This window comes from Gadus macrocephalus, chromosome 4 (assembly GCF_031168955.1).
Source record: "Gadus macrocephalus chromosome 4, ASM3116895v1".
NCBI classification, from domain to species: domain Eukaryota; kingdom Metazoa; phylum Chordata; class Actinopteri; order Gadiformes; family Gadidae; genus Gadus; species Gadus macrocephalus.
Genome location: NC_082385.1, coordinates 10,525,153 through 10,548,455, shown reverse-complemented (window position 1 = coordinate 10,548,455; position 23,303 = coordinate 10,525,153). Strand labels below are relative to the sequence as shown.

General features: G+C 44.2%; 3 protein-coding genes across 3 annotated transcripts; 2 read left to right on the top strand and 1 right to left on the bottom strand.

Moving 5' to 3' along the window:
• Nucleotides 1-1,848: 1,848 nt before the first annotated feature.
• pmchl (pro-melanin-concentrating hormone, like) lies at nucleotides 1,849-3,727 on the top strand. Its single transcript, XM_060050152.1, has one exon. The coding sequence runs from the start codon at nucleotides 2,186-2,188 to the stop codon at nucleotides 2,633-2,635; it is 450 nt and encodes a 149-aa protein (XP_059906135.1). The 5' UTR covers nucleotides 1,849-2,185; the 3' UTR covers nucleotides 2,636-3,727.
• A 9,508-nt stretch (nucleotides 3,728-13,235) lies between these two features.
• On the bottom strand, nucleotides 13,236-15,942 carry ccnb1 (cyclin B1). Its single transcript, XM_060050151.1, has 9 exons — nucleotides 15,794-15,942; nucleotides 15,498-15,623; nucleotides 15,310-15,405; nucleotides 15,047-15,229; nucleotides 14,743-14,901; nucleotides 14,319-14,555; nucleotides 14,085-14,225; nucleotides 13,579-13,689; nucleotides 13,236-13,495 (listed from the first exon to the last, which is right to left on the bottom strand). Exons 1-9 carry the CDS (start codon nucleotides 15,812-15,814, stop codon nucleotides 13,382-13,384), a joined length of 1,188 nt encoding a protein of 395 aa, XP_059906134.1. The 5' UTR covers nucleotides 15,815-15,942; the 3' UTR covers nucleotides 13,236-13,381.
• Nucleotides 15,943-16,941: 999 nt separating this feature from the next.
• LOC132456008 (AN1-type zinc finger protein 5-like) lies at nucleotides 16,942-23,217 on the top strand. Its single transcript, XM_060050150.1, has 6 exons — nucleotides 16,942-17,082; nucleotides 18,815-18,995; nucleotides 19,462-19,624; nucleotides 20,455-20,552; nucleotides 20,671-20,799; nucleotides 21,700-23,217. The coding sequence occupies exons 2-6, from the start codon at nucleotides 18,839-18,841 to the stop codon at nucleotides 21,846-21,848; spliced, it is 696 nt and encodes a 231-aa protein (XP_059906133.1). The 5' UTR covers nucleotides 16,942-17,082; nucleotides 18,815-18,838; the 3' UTR covers nucleotides 21,849-23,217.
• The last annotated feature ends 86 nt before the right edge of the window (nucleotides 23,218-23,303 follow it).

Sequence of the window (23,303 nt, the reverse complement as noted above, 5' to 3'; positions counted from 1 at the left end):
CTCTCCCAGGTCTGTGTGGACCGTGCATAGGCCCTGTGGCACGACGACCATAAAAGCTGAACAAGGAAGGAGGAAGGAGAATGGATTAATGGATAAAGGGATTGATTGAATAATGCATGGTTGGATGGATGGATGGATGGATGGATGGATGGATGGATGGATGAAAGAAAGAAAGAAAGTTTAGATGAAGGTTTGGAGGGGTGCACGGACAAAGAGGCAGACAGACTGACATCGATAGATAGACGGCTGAACAGATTATAAGTGGAAAGGGAGACAAAAGAACCTTTAATTAGTCATTGAAAGCAAGAAAACTGAGACACGTTCTGAATGCGGTAACTGCTGGACTTTTAACAGGATCATAGCTTAATCTGCAGCTCTGTTGCATTCTAGTGTTTGCATATAGTATATACTACTGACGTGTGGCTGTATTGATTTAGCTGGAATAACACTGCAGTCTGGGCTGTCTTTTACTGTGTTGTTATAGAACGCAGCAGGATGTGAGTCAGTGTCTTTGTTAAAAACATGGCATATTTTCACACCCCTACCAGCACAATCACTGCACACACACACACACACACACACACACACACACACACACACACACACACACACACACACACACACACACACACACACACACACACACACACACACACACACACACACACCTTGAGATAATTCCTGCATCCTTGGCCACATGGATGGGTCTCTCCTCCTCTCTTTACTTTCTCTGGTTTCCAGTAAAGGAAGAAAAATAAAGACTCCCTAATTGTAGGAAGTTGACTTTCTGCCCGTGCCTGCTGAAAAAAAGAAGACAAAAAGGAGTGAAACATTAGCATTGATTGACATTTTGTACAGAGGAATGAATTAAGAAATTGGAAATGTGAAATCTAGGGCAACACACAGTTTTACATTTTCTGGTAATGGTTCTAGCTGCATTATGTCTTATGATTATGCATGTAATTCTGAACACTATGCATAACCTCGTTGATTCATAATTCGTTTTTTTCAAATTCATGGTTTTTCAGAATGAGATCATGAGAACATGTAGTAACTCGTGCATTCGATTCTAGGAAACATTCACAATATGTATTTGTAGTGTGTATTAAAAGGAAAAACAACGTAACTGTTTGCTACTAGGTCTTTAGAGAGACTAGGTCTCTACATTTTTTCAAGCGTCAAAGCGGGATGTGTTCAATTTGTGACGCTTTACTTGCTCAACAACAACACCGCAATAAACAGAAAATGAACCGTGACGTGCTTTAGTGTGGCAATCTCAAAGATTTTCAAAGTAAATTTCTTTCACAGAATGAGGCAACATAATGGTGATGGAGCCTATGACCCGCTGCCTTTGCAGTATTATGTACCATTCAACAAACGTGTTGTTGATGGCAATCAACCCACTTTCGCCATTATTACAATCAATCAATTCAAATCATAGAGCACTATAGGTTCACAGGGTCGCAGTGTATTATGTTCCATATAATCCTATGCTCCAAAAAACATCTTAATTGATCCGTGAAGAGTTTTTCCCACAACAATACCGTTGTGGCTCAAAATCCCTTCCACAAACACTCCAACGTTTCAAGAATTCTGTTTGCTTTGTGTTAGCCTTCCAATACCCATCTGAAGAGCCCTGATTGAACGAGGTTCACCACAATGCCACGGGAGGATAACTCATTTCAGGGAACAGCTCCTTCCACACAGGGGGCCACAGGTGAGTAATGCACCCGTGTTGTTTTAAAGGGCAATGTTTTTTTGGATTAATGTCGTACCCTTTGTGTTGCCCACCCCTTCAACGAAGTCCTACTGTTCCCCGACGCATCTGACCAACGTACCTCCAAGCTCTGCGGCGTGAACTCGTCGCCGGTCTCCACCAAAACACTTGAGAGTCTCATCATCCCATCCTTCTAAGTCTTTGAGATAACATCCGGTTCTCCGCGGGGGGGGGGGGAACGCCGACGCCGACGCCGAAACCCAAGCACGGTCCCGACCCGGCTAATCCCATAGGTCTGAACGCTATAAAAGCCTGTCCGCGAACCACCGATGTTCAGAGCAGCAACGCCAGAGCTTCACCTGCCTCATCTCCAGCCACCTGCTAACCAGCTCTCCACCCCCCCCCCCCCACACACACACACACCGGGAAAAACAGATCCGACCGAGAACCACCGCTACCGCCACCGCCATGAGACAGTCCGCCGTGATGCCCTCCCTCTTCGCCGCCGCGCTCCTCTTCCAGTGCTACGCCGCGGCCGCCGCCGGGCCCCTGAGCCGGAACGTGGACGACGGCGACGCCTCCTTGGAGCAGGACACCCTGAGCTCCTTGCTCCTCGGCGAGGAGGCAGCGGAGCAGTCCCTGGCCGGCGACGACCCCGCCGTCACGGTGGGCCGAAGCGGGGGTCCCAGAGTGATCGTGATGATGGCCGACGCGGCGGTGCTGAGGAACCTGAGGGCGCTGGACCGAGGGCTGTCCTACTACAAGCAGCAGCAGCAGCAGACGAAGGCCGGGGACGGCGGCCTGACGCTGGAGCGCCGGGAGCGGTTGATGGGGCTGGAGCCCGGGATGGCCCTCCGCAAGCGGGACACCATGAGGTGCATGGTGGGGAGGGTGTACCGGCCCTGCTGGGAGGCATAGACTCTGGGTGGAGGCCCTCTCCTCTTTCATCAGCATCATCGTCTCCGCCGTGGACTCCGACACCTCCTCCTCCACCTCCTCCTTTTCCTCCACCTTCTCCTCCACCTCCTCCTTTTCCTCCACCTCCTCCTTTTCCTCCACCTCCCCCTCCTCCACCTCCTCTTCCTCCCCCTCCTCCTCCTCCACCTCCTCTTCCACCTCCTCCTCCTCCACCTCCTCCTTTTCCTCCACCTCCTCTTCCTCCCCCTCCTCCTCCTCCACCTCCCCCTCCTCCTCCTCCTCCTCCACTTCCTCTTCCTCCCCCTCCTCCTCCTCCTCCACCTCCCCCTCCTCCTCCTCCTATTCCAGGGCTCCTGCTCCTCATGGTCTGTCGGAGACTTGGAGACTCACTGGTGACTTCTTCACGCAAAAAGCCTGCCTCATTTTGACACGTCAAATACAGAATACTCGTTATATACTCGATATGAGTCTGCAAATAAAAGTAATTTCGTTGTACTTTCTGTCTTGTTCTGAATTTTTTGATGAATTCATGCTCTGCAGCCTTCGGTAATGACCAAAATGTTCAATTGGAAACTACGCAAAAGCAGCAATTATCTTCATACAATGTTCAAATTACCGAGCGATTGCTACAAGGCAGGGGAATAATACACACTTCATCACTTCATCTCTTTGGCTTACCATTAGGCCTGTGATCAAGCAATATTACTGCTAGTCAATAAGATGTGGTATTCAACCGTTAAGTTATCGTTGAGAGTTAGGAGAGTGGATAGATAGTTAGGTACCATAATGTATGGTAGATAAGGGTATGGTAAACTAAATTAAGGTAAGATAAGATATACCTTTCTAAATAATATTAAACAAAAAGATCATACAGACATGGTAAATAGGCCTGAACATAGTTAGCAGCTTACTCCAACACAGCGTAGAAATTAATAAACCTTTCAAAATGCACCCTCACATGGCAAACACTATGAAATGCCAAATATGATGCCTCTTTTAAACCAGCACTCCACATGTATGCACATGAATTGATCTGTATTTATGAGTGTTGTTTGTTTCAAATTCTTCGGTAAATAAATGCGCTCATCAGTCGTTGTGTGATTAGGTATCTTATTCATCCAGATGTGCCTGTGTTGAAATACAAATGAGGTTTAAGCGATCGTGAGCTTGTGTAATCAATGTAAAATATCTGTCAAAACGTCCCTCAGTTCAGTGCACATGTGCGTTCAGCTGGAAGAATTTAATAGAGTTTGACCTTTATGGTGCTAAGCCAATCAGAGGTGGGTATTAGCTCTGCGGCGTTGTATAGACACAGTTATTAAACACCTTAAGTTGTTGCAATGGACAGATTATCTGATGTGATGCACTCTTTGATCACTGACCATCAATTGAGAAATAACATTATTTGCTTCAGCTTTGACAAAGAATACACATTTTCTTTCACAACATATACATAACTACATGCATTGGTGAAACATGTCTTTCCATGTGAATGTCAAGTTACAAGGACTGGGCGACAGAGAACTATTGTTTATGTGTTTGTGTGCACAGCTCTTTGTCATGTTAAAGTCATAACAATTATATATGTTCTTCATATAAAGAAGCACAAGATAAGTTCTCTAAACTTAAAACCTTTATTTGGTTGATAATACATCAGCTAGAGAAAAAGGAACTGCACAAATTGGACGCCTTGCGTCGCAGTCAGGTCCATAATGATCGCTCTAAAAGCCTTAACTGAAATAAAAAAGAACCGGTTTTAGAAGATTGGGCTCTTGTGTAAAGCTAGCAGCAGCAACAGCTACTCACACTGTCTTTTTAACGCATGATTTCATTAAAGCGGGCGGTGGAACCAATGCACTTGTGACCAGGGGCGGACTGGCCATCGGGAGGTTCGGGAGATTTCCCGAACGGCCGGTCGATTTCAGGCCGAGCCGGCCGGCCGTAATTCTTGTCGATTTTTTTTATTATTATTATTATTATTATTATTTTTATTACATATTTATATTATATTTTTTGTTGTAAAAGATGTAAAAAAAATATGAAAAAGTTAAGTAAGCCGTGATTTGGGACGGCCTGCGGCCGGATATTTGCTTACAGTGCGAAACGGAGCTCTTGCCTGACGGTGAAACTGGGCCGATGTATTACTGTCAATTTAGAGGGGGGAGCACCCCCACAGTGTATGGGGGCAAAGCGAGCGGCCAAAGCGAGCGGCCGAACGGCCCCTCCCAACTTGGACTGCTCCGCGGTCTGTCATTTCTGATTGGCTCAGCCTGACACACGGCCGGGTCACTTACTTCTCGTTGATCTCACTGAAGTTACACCGAAATACGAAAATGTCAAAAAGGGGTTGGAGAGGAAAAAGAATTGGGTGGCACTCAGAAGTTGAGGTTGAAAAGGAAAAAAATGTTAGAGCAAGACGCAGCCAAATGTGCTAAATTAACCGACCATTTCCGTGGAAAAGCCAAGGTTGACGGCGACGCCCCTGTCAGCGAGACCAATGGTGATGCGGGAACAGGACACAGCAGCATAGCTATGACAGGTGCACTAGCGAGCATGTTTGGCAATATAATAATGACTTAAACTAATTATGGAAGTAGGCCCTACCAGAGACGTCGAGAACTATTCATAATATTGTAATGCCCACGGAAGAGGCAGTGAATGAAGTATTGATTAGAGAGCGATTTATTAGATACCACCGCTAATAAACCATTGGAACACTTCAACACCGGTAACCACAGCAACGGACAACAAACCCCGGCCCGCCCCCATCTCCCAAACCCTGTGTATGTGTCAATGACAATTTTTATCCACTAAAATAATTCTATCTTGCACTATTTAGATCATTTTCAGCCTTGATTTACCTTTCTAGGCACATGCAATTTCTAATATTTTGTACATGGACAAGATTGCTTATAAAATATTTCCCAGTGATCTTCACAATATTCTAAACACATGCACATCCCAACATTGACATGCAGTTGCAATGCACATATCCACGGATAAGGACTCATTTTTATTATTTTACACCGGGGCAAAATTCTACGCACGCTATTCCTGCGGTCTCATAAAAGGCCTCTCCAACCCAAAGTCCCGGGCCAAATTTTTGGGCCAGTCCATCCCTGCTTGTGACCCAACACAGCTGTTCTATGTCTGGCTTTAAACACAATCTCCCTTTCGGCCAGATGATTGACGACCATTTATGTGTTGTCGTCTTCTGTTTGTTTTTTATTAAGTGGATTTGTGGTTTAGTTGCTTGAAAAACAGTTTCAAATGTTCCTTATCTTGCTTATTCCAGCCCGTTTGCAAGTGACTGAGGGACGTTGGCTTTGATTCCTGCCTGCAAAATGTTAGTTTGGTTTCACAACAGTTTCCGCGGAACATAAACAATGATTCATGATTGTATTAGCTGACTTTGAGATGTGTGTGTTTAGTACACTTTTTGGACATTTTCAATACGTGTGTCGTGGATACATTCCTTTTTCGTTATTTCAGGTTTGATCCTGCTGTACAACCTTTAAGCATATTAAGAAACTATGAATTGATTAATAATAATGTGTGTTTAAAAATACAATATTTTTAAACACAACTTCTTGGGCCTGTTGTAATGTTTATTATTTACAGTAAAATATGAGGTAGCTTTCTAATTATTATTATTTTTTGTCTAAATAACCGATGGCATAAAGAAGATAGCCCCAGACAGTTAACTGATGCACTGTTCAGTCCAGTGACTTTGACACCCAGGGTTCAAAGTACCGGCTCCACTGTAAACGCATCTTCAATTCAGTTCCCATAAGCGAGTACAGGTGTGACGCATCAACTCTACAATAGCAAGGCCCAGAAAAACCAATCAGCCAATAAGAGGTTTTATTATGCAATAACCATGAGACTGAGTCATCTAATGCAAACTAATGTACACAATGTATGGGGTTGGTTCTCCATTTATAATATATGATGGCAGCTCTCCCCCCACATTCCTTTCCAATGTAGGAACAAATAGCCCAGGCTCTTGAATGGCCAATGGGCCTTGTTCACCGAGCGGCCATCTTGGTTCTCCACCCATTGGATCATTGTGTTTCTAGCAGTCTAGCCAGCTGAGTATGGCTAACATCTGGAAGCTGTTGAACAAAGAAATAAAAACCCACACAACTTACTACCAAGTGATATTTTGATTACAACCTTTCTTATCTTACCAACAATTTTCATTTTTCAGTTTGAACTCAAATATTAGTTTAATATATAAATATCTTTGTGCTTGATTGATGACCCCTAATCAAACCTATCTGTAAACAATAACATGATGATTGACTTAAATGATTTCAGAAAAAGTATTAAAAGAAATTGGTTTACTTGTAAGATAAACAATGAAGTTTATTTGCAAGATATTCTTAACATTTGCACATGAAGATGTGTTGATAATAGTCAATTTAACATCAGTTATTATGTAAGCATTATCAATCTGTCTGCCTATTATAGCGTGGAACATCACTGTCGATAGTATGATGATTGATTAGTTGATTAGTTTCATAAAATTCAAAAAGAAAAAAATCACATGGGTTTTACAACTGCATAAACTTTATTTAAAACCCCTTTGCAAAACATTAAAAGACATCTATTGGCGGCTGTGAGCTGTGCGTATGTATCTCCTGCAGCGTGCTATTGCACAGGCTCACTTTCCCTACATGTAGATTCTTCAGCAAGAATAGTGGCTATGAATAGCAGAGGGACGGCGGGGGAAAGGTTCGCCGTCCAATGGGGTTGTCTTAACGGCTTCATTATCTGGAGGCGTCAGGCCTGGGCGTCTGCACGCTTCACAGGTCTGGATGAGGTCTTGATAGGTGAGTGCTTTGGAAGGTGGATGCGGTCATCATGCTATTGGCTCATGGACGTTTCCAGCACATGCTAAAAGGACGCAAGACCCGTCAATCATTTACGGGTGTGAATGATGTGTGAGAACTACTGAAAAATGTATACTTTTAACACTTCTTTTTTTATATATTTATAAAATGTTGTCAAAATTGCTTTTTAAGACATTTGTTGAAAAAAAAGGTCCTTTGTGCTAGGCTGTCCTCCTTTCCCCCACCTTGAAAATGCTTCTTATCACCTTGGAGAAAACCTTTAAATTACTTTTATTATTTAATGTAACAAATGTTATCAACAAATAAAACAACTGTATAAAAATAGGTCCTACAAACTATGTGACGTTACCAGCCAAATGGCATGTCACCTAAGTCAACTGAAAACAAATAAATCGTTCGACTTATCTCTGCTGCAGATTTTTCAAATTGGCGAAGCGAACCCTGGACGCCGAGAAATCAGAGCAACAATGTTCCCATTGTTGGCTGTGGTGGCTGGCAGTATGGGACATGCCTCTGACAGCTGACATAGGGGGAAAGAGGTGACCACATGAGGGCTAATTATAGCCGAGGAGTAGGTCTACCATGGCCTGCTTCCTCCTATGCTTGTGTGTTTATAATCGTGCGTGCAACAACTAGCATCAGCCTCCATCTGGGTAGCAAAGGGGGCCCAAACTACCCAGCATGATGAAGTGATTTTGGGATGCTGCGATTATCTTGTTCCAGAGAATCTCAATATCCCCAAATCCCACAGTATTTCACCATGCAGAAGCCAACCGCAGTTCAGTTTCTCTAAGCTGTTGAAGGCAGACCAACTGACTAAAAGGACCAAAACAGAACCGATAGTTTCCTAAATTTAAAATAGGTTTTGTAGGTAATGAGTGTTTGTGGTATTGCTCATACCAGGGTTACTCTTCAAGAACAGTCACCCCCTTGTGCTCTAGTCCTCCATTACCTGAGCAGACTCTTTGCCCTTTAACAAAAATGCCAATGGAATATACATTTCTTTGTTGGAACAAAGCCAGTAATTAAGCTGACGTTTATTCAATATGGACAGGCCCATTATCACCTGTAAAGACTTTCAAGTCACATGTCTACAGTTGAAAATACCTTTCCACAGTGGAAAGTTATTTAATTTCCCCTATATACCCTTATTGGTATACCAGTGGGAATAACAAGACACTCCATAACCTCAAAGCCCTAAACTCAGAAAAACCTTCAGTTTGACTCAGGAATTTGTCAACTGCTTGAGAAGGCCCATGAATACGTAAGAGGGGTCGCCCTTCCCACACATCCAGAACAAAACGACTACTTGTGTTACATTTACACCTGTCTGCCCCATGTCCCCCTCCCACATACATCTCCCCCCCCCCCCTATCTGGATTATGTATCTCTGGTAGGCCTATGTCAAGTAATTGCATACAATTATAATTCGCAATTTGGTGAATTTATATAACGTCAAAATAAAGGTTATTTTAAGTAAAGTCCTATTAATGAACTCTAATGTCCATTCAATGTATTAAAGTTGAAAAGTAAACAGACCAAAAACATAGGCCTATAGAAGCAAAAACATGCATTTGGTTTCCACGTTTAATTTGTGTCCAACCCATTTGTAATTGGTCCAACAGCTGTGTTTGAAGGGAAGCTCCTCTCAGATGTGGCTTCCTTCATGAGGCTATTGATCCCAGAGAGGTTTGTCTGTTAGACGGTTCAGGTTAGCCTTATGCAGACAGTTTTGTTAGCTTTGTGTGACCATCATGGTATTCAAGTTTGCGGTTTGCAATTAATATCAGACCATGGCCGGGCAGCAATTTAATTCCGAATACGGGCACGACCTCACATTATTATTCAGTCTATTTCAGATATAACCGCTCCGTGGATCAGTGGTCTTTCTTCGGGCCCCGCCATTGTTTTTGAAATTCTACAGTCTGTGGCACCCTTTGCTCCATCATCGACTGAAACTCCATCCCCCTCACTCTGATTGGTCCTATCGCTTCAACTTTTTTGGGAGAGAAACTGGGTTCAGACTGACGGTCCCAGAGAAACAGAGATGGCACAGAATGTGAAAGTGAAATATTATCCGTCCTACTGTTGTTTTGCTATCAGTATTATTATCAGGAGTATCAATGACTTTTTAACAGCATGATTTCCCACTGTCTTTAACTGACACCATCCCAGTGCCTCATCTGAATGAGCCCTTCATGTAACCCTTAGGGCTACAGTGCAGACCCGGGGACGGACGTGGCTCTCACTGAACGCAACCCGATACGTGTAGGCCTACATTATAGAGAGGGGAGGGGCTCATCTCAATCTGGCGTCACCTAATATGATCAGGCTAATAGTATGGTCAGATGGCTACATGACACCCGACGCCGATATCCACCCAGACCTCCTCATAACGTCCATTTAAAACAAGGCCTAATGGCCGTAACAGGTTTAGCCTGACTAGCGATTTGTCACCCACAACGACGTGGGTTATTAGCCTGACAGGCCGAGTGGTGAGGTGTAGGCTTACAGTTGAATAAGTAATGGAGCTTTAAAAAAGAAATAGGCAGATACTCTGTATATTCTGCCAACATAATGAAGATGTCATAAAACGATAGCAAAAAAAAAAAGTCTAAGCGCATGCACTTTGATCACTGCTCTCATTTTATTATTATTATTATTTATTTTAGGTTGATGATGTAACCGTACGGAACAATCTCAGACAAGGGAATACACACACACATACACCCACACACTATACTACTACTGTAGACAATGTTTATTATGTATACATACATATATATACTGACTTATGTTCTTATTATACACATCTCTATGGTCTGAAGACTCATTCACTGTGGTTTCTAACCCTAATCTCTCAATGGTAGAGATGAAGAATATGATTGGTTACATACGGCTCCATTCACAACCAATCACACTGACCCATTCATTCAGTCTACTGCTGCTGAATTGACCTGCAGACACGCATACACACACGCAAGCGCACACACACACACACACACACACACACACAGCAAATGTGTCTACCTCTACAGCTGACACAGAGTCCTGAGTCTCTCTGTCCACAGTGTCCCCTGTCTGGCTGGTCACTCTAATGGAGGAGGAGGAGGAAGAAGATGAGAGGGAAGGTGCTGGGGAGAAGGGGGAGAAGGAGAAGAAGGAAAAGGAGGAGGAAGGAGTAGGAGAAGGAAGGGGAGGATGAAGGGGAAGGGGGTCAGAAGGAGGGAGGCTTCTGAATAATTTAGGTGGACTGGTGCACTTTATAACCTGGCCAGTGGAGAGAGCAGGAACGTACTCCCTAAGTGCATCTGGATAATAGTCTAGCAGGAAACTAGTCATATTGACTCATATAATCTATAACCCATGCTTCTGTTCAGCCGCTCCCCTGAGGACACTGTGTGTGCGTGTGTGTGTGTGCGTGCGTGTGTGATGTGATGGGGAAAATGTATTAATTGTTATAGGTATATTTATTAAGAAGGGTCTAAGACTTCATGGTCTTGTAAACATTGACCCTCCTCCGGACAATATAGACTTTAAAAGAAAGGTCCTCCTTTGTTCAGGAAAAAAAGCAAATAAAGATCAATAAACTATTCCCAGCAAAAGCACTATCTCGGGATCCATAAAACTGAACAGCAGAATCCACTCAAACCAATTCTGAACTTCACCTCCGTAATGATATATTGAACTCGGCAAGGAAACGAGTAACCCTGGAGTGAGCATAATCGTTTGCTGACACATCACCCTCTAAAACATCCTGCACACGCACCCAGGGGTGAGGAATTGATCATCGCCTGTGAGTGACAGGTCATAGAGTCGCATCGCCGACCAATGAGGCGGCAGAGCTGAGAACTAGCGGGGCGGGGCAGGGGTTGGGGGAGACAGTGACCCCCAGAGGTAGATTTACAACGTGTCAGCAGCAGCAGCAGCAGCAGCAGCACCAGCACACCCATCCCTGGCCCTTCTCCCCACTTTGGGGCCCCGGGGAGGATGATCCTCTGGAAGAACAGATGCAGAGTCTGCCAGCGAACAGGCTGACTCTGCTTTATCAAGATCGGGTTACAAGCACAGAGCGAATGGTCCTTATGATCAACTGTAGCGGAGGAGGTGTAGGTGTTTAAGGGTGTATATTCAATTCATCTTATGTCATATTATTCGCTTTTTGACATGGGTACTGGAAACGAAACTGAAAAGTCACAGGATTGACCAAAATAAGTGATCAATAATTGCCTTTTTTTCAGCCACTATAACAAAGTTGCCCACGTAGAGCCGTAGCGATCACTGTCGTTCCAACCTTTTTTCAAATACACATGGCCTACAAAAAATGAAAAAACCTGAACCGCACCAGTCATATGGTCCTCTGCTATGGATTGGAAGCGTGGAGATCTTCCACTCTGGTACTTCACAGACAACGTTGATTTAGAGTTGGAGAGAAAAGGTTAAATGGAGCCATGGATGGATTGGTTTTAATCTGGAGTAAATCGTCCATTCAAAAGATTGCGAACAGAAGTGATGGCTGCCGTGAGCGGAGTAGGCCTACAACTGAAATTATCCAAACTCATACACAATCTGGGTGTTTACCTCCACCTGCTGACTTTGTATAAACGTCTAGGAGGGAAATTACATGCTTAAGGGAGAAACGATTATTTTTGTGTGTGCTCGTGAGTTCGGCCTACAAAGCGAGTTTTGAGGCCGAACTGGTTTTTGGAGCGTGAACTCTAATTTTGGACTTCACTGATATAGCTAGTAGCTACTAATATACATCCAAACCTAAAATCCCTTATAAACTAGCAATGTAGAACGCACGATATTGGAGAGCAGCTGGACTTTTTTTGGACTTCACACAGGAGTAGGGATCGACTTGTAAACCGATACGGCAGCCCAGGGATGACCTCAGCCCTCAAGCATGAATTCCCACATGAGCCATGGGTTTAAAAGCCTCCCTTTACAGACACAACATACCAATTATCACTCGTCTCTATGGGAAGATTAAGCATAGCATCTTTATCTGCAAAGATCCCGATGTATACAAACCGGTTGAAGGCCTACTTCACTTCTGGATGCAGCGCGGTAGCGACCCCGTGCTAAAGTGAAGAGATTTATCCAATTCAGAACTTTAATCTGATCGGTAGGCCTTGACTGAAAGCACCAGGTTCTCGATTATATTAAACCCCAATAGGAACAGTGCTGTTCACAGCTGAGAAAAAAAAAAAAGGCATAAGGTTTATGGTCCCTATGGCCGGTAAGGTGTAATGTGACTGGACCGAGTTAGAATACATTTAAACGCAGACACCAGCGAAGCTGCCTAGGTTCCTTATGGACGCTGCTGGCAGATGGCCATGATAGCCCACTAAACGGAAGAGCCCCTAGGACAGCTTCGAGCCAGTGTGGAACCCCCACCACGATCGTCCACAGCCCGTCTCCAGTTGTGGATGATTACAGTTGACGATGTTTGTAGTTTGAAGTTAATCAGCTTCTATTTGTTTTCACATGGTCCATGACCGTGATGTTAAGTAGGTGGGCCTAGTGTAGGGAGGCGTTTGAATGCTCACTATAAGCAAGTTAGATGCACGATTGAAAGTCTAGGCCTACCTAATCTCCAAATCATTTTATTAAAAGCGTTCGTGGCTTTGACTGACATCTTATGTCAGATAAATTTGAAGAAAAAAGGAGCGCCATTTACAAGGGTGTATATATAATCCTTTAGCGCCTTCTGGTGGTCAGGTGCAATTATACAACCAAGATTGTTTCGTAGAAATTTTAATTCTGAATAAAAAGTTAAAATTCACACAAGCCTAAACTTTTAAAACAAGTTTAGCCCTTCATATATAAAATGATTCAAAAGAATCTGCTTCAGGTAAAACCCAAAAACCCTTAAGTTATCTGTACACTACAACACACAATTCTTTGATTTTGTTGCCAAGTTTGTGATAAGGGATGATTTGAGCTGTGCAATCGTCGAAATCTTCATCATCTTGGCAGACGCATACTTGTTCTTGACAGCCTGAAAAGCAAAGGAACGGAATTATCATACTGCCAAGAGTGTCATGCATGTGTAGTAGAAACACCGGGTTGGGTCCTGCTTACCACATTCTTTGTCTGACCATCGTTCACTTTGACAACGTTCTTTGCAATGAGCTGGATCACAGGAAGGAGTTCCTCCGCAGTGAAGTTCATGTAATGTGCCAGTGTCGTATCCTGAGGAAGATCATAAGAGTCATGATTAGGGTTGAGCACCGAAACTGTTGCGGCGTCAACTTGCGTTAGTGCTGGGCGATATACCGGTTCCCACCGAATAACGGCTGGCAAACGCCGTTGCCATTCAACTCAGTGTCCGCTGACCTTCTGCTTAATATGAAACTCATAAGTCGTGCATGTATGCAGTATCGTTTTTTTATGTACCTGTCCGAGAACCGTTTTAGCACCAGAACCATTTCAAAAGTAGGCACCGGTATCGGATAAAACCCAAACGATACCCAACCCTAGTTATGATTACAAGGGACCCGGACAGAAGGCGCCATACACGGCAAGTAATCAAGGTATTAAGACTACCCACTAAAGATATATAGTGCCGTGTGCCTGTAGGGCCTTACCCAGTCGCCGCAGTCGAAGACGCGGAGTGAAAGCGACAGCGCAGCGCTGGCCACCTTGGACGGCGGGATGTGGACCATCTCGTAGTCCACCATGCAGAGCTCCAGGAAGTACTTGGCCAGGGCGTGTTGCTCGGCGGCCACCTGAGGAGGACGGTAACCAAAGCCGCTGACCCAACTGAGCAAACCGGTGCGAGCTCTGTGGGTCGCCAGTCATGCGGGAGGCCACACACTCACCTCTGCGATCTTTGAGCCGCGTCGGAGGAACTGGATGGGCAGGGGTCGTCCCAGGCTGAAGTCCAGCACCCTGAGCACAGTCATCTCCATCTCCCGGATGTTGGCGGTGGTGTACGTGTGGTCCGTGACGTAGGCGAAGTCGTAGATCTCGGGCGGGTACATCTCTTCGTATTTGGCGGCGATGAACATGGCCGTGACTCCGACCAGCTGGAGCTGCTTCTTGGGAACTGGATGGTCCTGTTGGGAGTGACGGCTTACAGTGAGGACCCCCCCCTGTACTTTTCAAAGCAAGATGGTGGTTTTGCAGACAAAATGGATGCTTTGCCTGTACCGTCACCGTGTGCTCGGTTAACCACACGTCTTCTACAAACACTGCTGCCAGGCCCAAAAACAGAGTAACTCTCACATATAGACAAGAGTTTACCTGAAGAAAGCGGTCAATAATGGCCACAGTCATGAAGAGAGTTTCCTGGAGAAGACGGAACTTCACAGACACCTGTACAAGCCAATCAACGAGGACTGCACGCATGTTTCCGGTCACTTCATTTCCCAGCAGATATTTGGGCTTTACAGCCTGGTCCACCTGGGATGGGGTTAAGCACATTAACAAAAGGAATGGCTAAGATGGCTCAAACAGGAAGTTAAACATTAACATTCGGGCATTTAGCAGACAACCGCTCTACCTTCAGAGCTAATCAGGCCCCAATATACAAGTACACAAAGTCTACCTCGAGCTGTCGGAGGTACTTGTAGATTTCCTTGACATATTCGCTACAGAGCATGGGATTATTGTAGTCATCCGCATCCACATCTTTGATGTCAAGCAGGACATCCGAGAAGGCGTCGCAGAGTTCTGATGGAGTACAGCCCGAGATGTCCATTGGAGAAGGAGATGGGGGCTCGGGAATTTCCTACCAAATGAAATACATTAGCTTCGTATGAATAAGAGTGAGAACAAAAGTGTGCGGATTCTATAAAGTGTTCCCTTCACCTTAGGCTCCTCTTTGGCAGGCTCCTCTTCCACAGAGAGCACAGGGGCCTTCTTTGTTTTGGGCTTGGGGATATTTGTCTCAGCTTTTTTGAGCTGCTGTAAATGATATACAATATTAACAATTGTACAGCGTCCCGATTGATTTTGCATTGTATTGGATTGCTTTCCAAACGCGGCCTGCAATTTACCCTTTGCGGTCCCTGCACGGAGATCGCAACATTGCCGATATTCCCCAACGCTGCCCTGGGCCGCAGTGTAGGTTTGGCCGTCTGGGCGGCCTTGCCAACAACGGCATTCTCAGAAGCAATACGATTCTGCAAAACAAATTTAGAGTCAAGGAACATGAGCGAGATGGAGGCTGAAAGAGCGAAACACGATGAATGAGTAATAATCTGAACATTTTACAATAAATACTTTAAAAAAAGTCATAATATGGAGAACTGCAGCAACATAGATATGAAATGGATTAAAAATAAGGTCTTACCCTCGTCACGCGGAAAGCCATAGTTAAACCACTGGTTCGAGTTCGTGAGGAATGGAGAACTCTGCACTGCTGCTGGACAATAGCTATGAATGTATCCCCTCGGTTTAAATGCTATATCGCTCAAATCTGATTCGCTCAAAATCAAAAGCTTCTGATACCTGATTGGACAGAACGAGCACACAAGCATTGAAGGCGTTCCTACGGAACTCGCATGGGAAATACGCGTCACTTCCCTTTGAAATCTTTAAACATTACAGAGAAAGTAAATGTCTAAAAGTATAGACAGAATTCGCTCTCATTATATGTGCTTATTCATCACTTTTTAGAAGACTAATACTTCAATTTATACTAGCAGTTGTGCAAGTTAATTAAAGATCAACCTTTGTGGAACACAAACTAAATCGTGAATTAAACCTTATTTTGGTTAGACTGTAGGAAGCCGAGTAGCCTACGAGCATCAAGGGAATTCATTGTTACATGTATGGCAACATAATAAAAACTGCTCTAATATCCGTTATAAATATTTTATTGTCCTGTTAAAATAAAACGTATGCACAAAAGCTTTTCAACTGGGACATGGAATCATCAATAGTAGCTGAAAATGTCCATCGTCTTATAATTGTATGCTGGTATCTGGCAACAAGGCTGAAGCAGCATACAGTTAACTTATTTCAGGATGTTTAATATTTTGTTAAATAATATTGTATAGACTTTAGCAGATCAACTTTATAAATGTGAATATAATCGGTTGCATCTATTATCCTAACAACAACCACCATTGTTTTACGAATGCTCAAGGCTTGATGCATTTTATGAAATTAGATAATATAATATTCTCATCATCCTTTACCTTAACAATATCACCGAAAGATTATAGATATTCTCTTTAAGGTTATTAAATAAATAGTTTTTTATTAACCCAAGCGGATCCAGTCTTATAACAAGCAATAGTTGTATGTTAAATGTCCACTTCGATAAGAGTTAATTTCACTTCACTATAGATGCATTTATGAAAATGCTAAAAGCATCAGAATTAGTAGTACTACTAGGTAAAGTGGTAATGCGTCTAATCAAGAATATGTCTTCCTTCTTCAAATGGCAGCAGAAACACTATACAAATGCAAGGACCATAGGATTCAATGTTTTGACCGTTCTGTACATTCTGCCGAGCCCGGCTCCTCCAATCAGAGCCTGAGTCCTTCGTGACGTAAGCGACCAGCAGCATTAAATACAAGCGGTCTCCAGCAGGCGACACACTGAGCACAACACCACGCAGAGCCCTGTAGCTGGTAAGTACGCTTACAATAAACTTTCTTTAAACGCTCCCCGACAGCCATAAGTCGACTTAATTAAAACCCAAACCCGTGACGTGCGGTTGGCAGAGAAATGAAAGTACTTAGTCCATATTCAAACTTTATTTAGCTATCAAAGTTGACCCAAAAGCTTCCAAAACAAATGGGTAACGTTAAACAATAAAGGTCGACAACTAGATAGAAACTGGAAGCAGCTCATTTCGCCTGGATTCCTCTTGAGTGATAATGTTTAAGGTAGATTTCCCAGGGAACGGTTTCCCTTTTACAACCCGTCTAACTTTATAACAATGGGTTGTAACACGAAGAGAAAAACATTTGACGCCAACATTCACCGTAGTAAAAAAAACAACAACCATTAGTTCGTGGTCGCGGTGGACTAGGAAGGACGGGTGGGTCGGGTTATTCAAGAAATATATTCTGATCCTGTCGTTAACAACCAGTAAGTCGTGGTCACGGTGGACTAGTTTGGACGGTTGGGTCGGTTTATTCACAACACATTCTGATCCTGTAGTTACACGTGTCTCTAGGTCCTTGTTAGGTCGTCTGTGTCGTTAGCATGTTGGGCTAAAGTCTCCAGAGTCTCAAAGCTGTACTCTCACTATGTGGCTGATGTCGGCCCGTAGCCCCCACGACATGTCGTCAAGTCGTTATTCTCTGGCATTTTATTGTTTGATTCTGCTGACATATTTGGTGGCTTACGTTACGAGGACTAGCCAACAAAAACAAAGCACAACAGACAAAGCAAACATGTCTAGACTGCTCTGATGTAGCCACCAGGCTATAACTAGCTGCTAACATGCTAACTCATCATGGCAAATCCCGTTTGATCCGGCTGTGATAACTGGTGTCTCTATGATGTTTTTATCCAAAAACACCCGTCGCGTTTCTGGGTTGTTTTGTTGTGATTGTGGCAGGGAATGGCCGGTATGATCCGTGTTGTGTGGACCTGCTAGCATGACTCAGTGGATTCACAGCACAACATCAACACAGCATTCCATGCAGGAAGTGACTTGAGGATCCATCATCGGTCGTGATGGGTGTTGTCTTTTACTTTAGTCGTCCCTTTACATTGATCTCCTGAGATGGAGCGCTGATATAGCATGGTGATGTACGTAAATGCGATGCAAAAATGAAAGGGGGATCAATAAATATAGTTTTGGCAGCCGTCTCCATTGGCTGGAGCAGTGGAGCTCTGTACTATTCTTGTGCTGGGAATGAACCCTATCGGGATTGCTTAATATAGAAGCGTGCTGTGAACTATAAAAGCTAGTCGGATTGTGTGTGGTTTTCCGATCGCCGTGTCCATTGCAGTCTTGTGACAGCAGGCTGCTGAAACGTATGTGAGGTCTGGGTTGTGAAGAGATCACTGCAGTCAGCCTTGTCAACATGACGGCATTTTTCAAGAGGAAGTGATAATCTGCAACTACTTGTGTAGGAATCAGTTTCTTTCTCAACGCATATCGCTGACTCCTTCTTTGTTTAAATGTACCCAGTACTCGTTGAATAACACACATTTACAGCCTTCCTACTTTTTAACAAAACAAATTTTGTTTCAAATATATATATATAATTTTTTTAACCCAGTATACACCACAGCTAATGTGAAGTTGTGACTGTTTGATCTCACTACAGGGCTTTTATTGTCACTCCTATACTCTGGCATGTGCACAACTGATTTTCACTTTTTTTGTTGTTTTTTTGTCTACAGGTCACCTCGGCACCAGGCATCACTATGGCCCAGGAGACCAATCAGAGTCCAGTTCCTACGCTCTGCGCCACAGGTTGTGGTTTCTATGGCAACCCAAGGACCAATGGCATGTGCTCCCTCTGCCACAAGGAGCACTTGTCCAGACAGAACAATGGAGGCATGAGTTCCATGGGGCCAATGGGTAAAACTTCAATTCCTATAGTACTCTATTAATTACTTAAAGGTGCTATTTAAGAGGTTTAATTGGAGTGTAATTTGATAGGAATGGCATAACCATCGTTTAGCTATTAGTGGATGAAACTTGCTGTGAGAATACCTGTTTCTAGATGATGGCGCATCCTTCTGTCCGTGACGTTAAAACATTTTGAGTGCTTCCAGCTAATTTCCGACAAATCCTTTTTCTGATCGGTTTCGGGAATCCATCTTGCCTTTCCCTCACAAGTGTGCGACCGTGTAACTTCTCATTGGTGGGGAAACCAGCAGCGTGGGGGGGCGGAGGGAGGGAGGGGATGTGGGTTTCAAAATCTTGCCATCTTCTGCTCTCTCTTCGTAACTCACTATGGTTACCTACAGCAGCTTTAAGTAACCGTCTTGTGTATCGGCGGTGACTCGCCTCCTCTGACTGACGTGTTCCCGGCTCTGCTCAGGTGGCGGTGGGCTTTCCCTGGGGTCATCAGAGGCCTCCTCCAGGAGGAGGCTGGAGGCCACCCTCAACGCTGTGGCGGCGGCGGAGGCCGCTGCAGCAGCCGAGGACGCCGCTGCCGAGGCAGCAGCAGCGACCGCCGAGGCCGTAGCGACTGAAGTGCTCAGGTGGGCATTGCAGGATATTACCCTTCCAACAGACTTAAATGTGTTCTCCCATCGGGTGTGTTGGGTCAATAATGTCTTTCTCTTTTTTTTTTTTTTTTTTTAATGAACCGGTACCAGAATGCTAGGGTTCCCCGTTGCATGTATTTATCTTTAGTTTGTGCAGGAACCTTCTATGTTTGGGTTGACCTCACCTGCAGCACCCCAGTAACAGAGATTTTTGTTTAATTGTTGCTACCTGGCAATTTTGCAACTTTTTGATAATTGTTTATCATTATTGCTATGAACCTGTCTGCATGAAACATTCCCCACCCCAAACAGCAAAAAATATATAGTATACGTTAATTATAAGTTTAACTTGTACTGCAATATTAGCATTTAAGAATGTACTTGACTATGAGTGTTAAAGTAGTGTTGCACAAAGCATGAATTTATATTGGGCATGGATGAAGAATGTAATTGTGCAGTGTCCATGAAGAGCTATTTTATGATTGCCGGGAACTGATACCACAGTATTTTACCGGAGGCAAACCCTGCCTCTTTTGGGAATTTAAGTAGCATTGAGTATGAAGAATCATAAAGCATGCTACTTCTCTTTTCAAGAGGATCTGCTTTCTGTTGTAGTGGCAGACATGTTGGGGGCCTGTTTTAGCCTCTTATCCCCTTTTGTCTCATTAGTCATTCAGTCAGTAGTGCTGCCCTGACTTCACCACACTGCTACTCTGTGTACATCTATTTTCATTATCGTCATCTTGGCGCGTTGCTACGTCAAATGCATTTGGCGAACTGAAACCAATTCCGATACTTTCCTGTTAATTTATTTTCCACGACAGCGGAGGGGCGCCTCTCTCGATGACTCGGCAGATGTCGAGGCTAAGCCTCTCTTCGGGGGATTGTGGAACCTCAGCCAATCAGGAGTTAGAGGAGCCTGGTTGGTATTTAATATCCCTGTGGAATACCAATAACAGCAGCCAAAGTTGAGTAATCATCCGTTTAAGCTCATGCACGCTGCTGCTGATGTTGTTGTTGTTGTTGTTGTTTCTCTCCAGTGGTCACCCAGCCGACAGCCACAGCCTCCCCACTTGGCGCCGTTGGGGGGGAAGGATCAGACCTCACTGAGCTGCTCAAGCCAAAGAAGAATCGATGCTTTTTGTGCCGTAAAAAGGTTGGCCTTACAGGTGAGCTAATTGCATCCGGTTAGTCAGCAGTTTCTCCTCATCACGTCCTCTCGGGTTCAAATGTTGGGCTTTCTGAAAATACTGATAGAGGGAGGTGTAGTAGTAATGTTCACAAAGACCTGGTATGGCTCAGCCCTGGAGTTATTTTATTCTTGAAATGCAGGGCCTGAAATGCATAGGCCTACCCCAAATCATGAATTAATGAATAGACAAATATAAAGCCCTCAGTGAATGCAGATCATGGTATGTTTATCTTAAAATATGGACGTAGTGTCCGGGAAGTCACCAAGGGTTTGCACAAAAATGTTTCAAGGGTGTAGAGTAGCCTACTACCTGCAGCCGCAACTCTCCATATTTTTCACATTGAGGGAGGGACTTGAATGGCTGGCAAGCACTACTCTACGGCCAAAACTCATAAACATTCATTCAATCTTTAAGAAAGTGCTGCCTCAGTATTGCAGGAACATACCGTAGCTTCCACCTGAACCTCACCAGCAGACGCCCATGTCTGCCGTAGAACGACCAGGCTGGAGTGAAAGCCGAAAAAACATAGCCATTTTTACTCACCCAAGACTCTTCTAAGTTAGAGACTAATAATCGTCTAATCACTAACGCTGTGAGCGAGTAGCCATTTAAGCCACTAGATATGCACTTAACACACATGGATGGTAAAGTAAGTGCAGAAATTCAGCCAGAGCTCCGAAAGCATTAGCGGTCAGAGTTGTCTGCAGACATCAGGGCTTTGAATGGGGGAATACAGCCTGACCAATCCTTTTGAAACCTCTCGACCAATCGAATGGCTTACTTTTCTTTGGGCAAAGCAAATGTTTTGTGTGTGTGTGTGCGATGCTCTTCCTGTGTGCGAAGGCCCTCTGTGACTAATCCGCTGGGTCCCTCCAGGGTTCGACTGTCGCTGCGGGAACCTGTTCTGCGGCGGGCACCGATACTCGGACAAGCACAACTGTCCATACGACTACAAAGCGGAGGCTGCCGCCAAGATCCGCAAGGAGAACCCTGTGGTGGTGGCCGAAAAGATCCAGAGAATATGAGCGGTGCCCGCAGACCCACCCCTGACCGTACCCTGCCGAGCCCACCGCCTTGGACTAAAAGAGAGATGGCCCCCCCTAAGCCTAGCTTGAATTCTGAAGGACCACTTGTTGCAACAAAAAAGACTTTTGTTTATTTTCTTCTTCTTATTATTATTATTATTGACAGATTCATTTTTTTTTTTTTTATTTCTGCTTGTATTGTGGTTTTTTGAGAGGGGACGTTTCGGGAGGTGTTTCTAATGGAGGAACACGACGTAGAACGTGTGGAAAGAACAGCCGGTTGAGGAGTTCCTTCGGGGGCCGGTTGTGGCGGCGAGAAAAGTGAAACAAAAGTGTGACACCGCTCACATCGTGACGGCGGCCGGCATTCAATCGGATCCTTTAGAGACGTCGTCGGGCCTGATTGGGTGGTGCCGTCTCACGGTGCTCATGGGGGACACCGTGGACCCGCTGCCTTATGGAACTAGACTGTGATGTCTGCGGTAATAGCGGCAGCACCAACGCGTCCATAACCCGCTGAGGCGTTCGGGCAGAACGGACTGTCTCGCCTCCTCACTCGTGAACATTGTTTTCCTTGCGTGGTAATGAAATAAATATATTGAACCGCTACACACACCCACACACACACTCACACACACACACACACCACAAATGGAGGAGTGTGTGAAATAATTTTTCTTTCTTTTCCTTGCTGACTGGCTCCTCTGGCCATGTTTTGCACCTGAGAAACGGTTACGGATTAGGTTGACTGTTTAAAAGAAAAGGATTTCCCCTTGTGTGTGGAATGAAGGGCTGGAAGCTGTGATGTGCTTTATATTCATTAACCTGGATGGCAGAAGCCTTTCAGGCCCGTTAACCTTTCTTCTGTTAGACAAACCATCCATTGAACGGATTTCTATCCGTTAAGACGCCTTTTTATCCCGTTAATGTTTTTTATTTTTAGTTTTTTTAGAAAGTGAGGATAACATTGGATTTGGTAGCGTAGGTAGGCTGAACTTAAATTAATTTTCACAGGTTTGAATGGCTCGCTCTACTAATTTAATATCCGTTTTTTTTTGTTGCCGTGGAAGATGACACATTTCTGTTTTTGCATTCTTTGTATCAAGTGAGTGTGAATAGTGTGGAGGGACATAGAGGGTTGTCTTGAGAGCAGTTAACGTGTGCCACAGTGACTGTGAATCCATGGATAGCATTTTATTTCCTTCTGTTAAATCTGTGGGTGTGTGATCGTATTTTCATTTTATTTTTTGTTTTACGTTTGTACAAACAATCTTTATTTATAAACTGCTGTGCACATAATCTTCCTACAAATATTACTGCAAATAGCACATCATGTAAATAATAAAACCATCAGAGATATACAATAAAACCAGGCTTGTTTTTGTTGTGTTAAAGCTTCACACTGGAGTGTGATGTTCTAAAGAGGCTTCCCTCAGCAACATGTCAACAACTGCC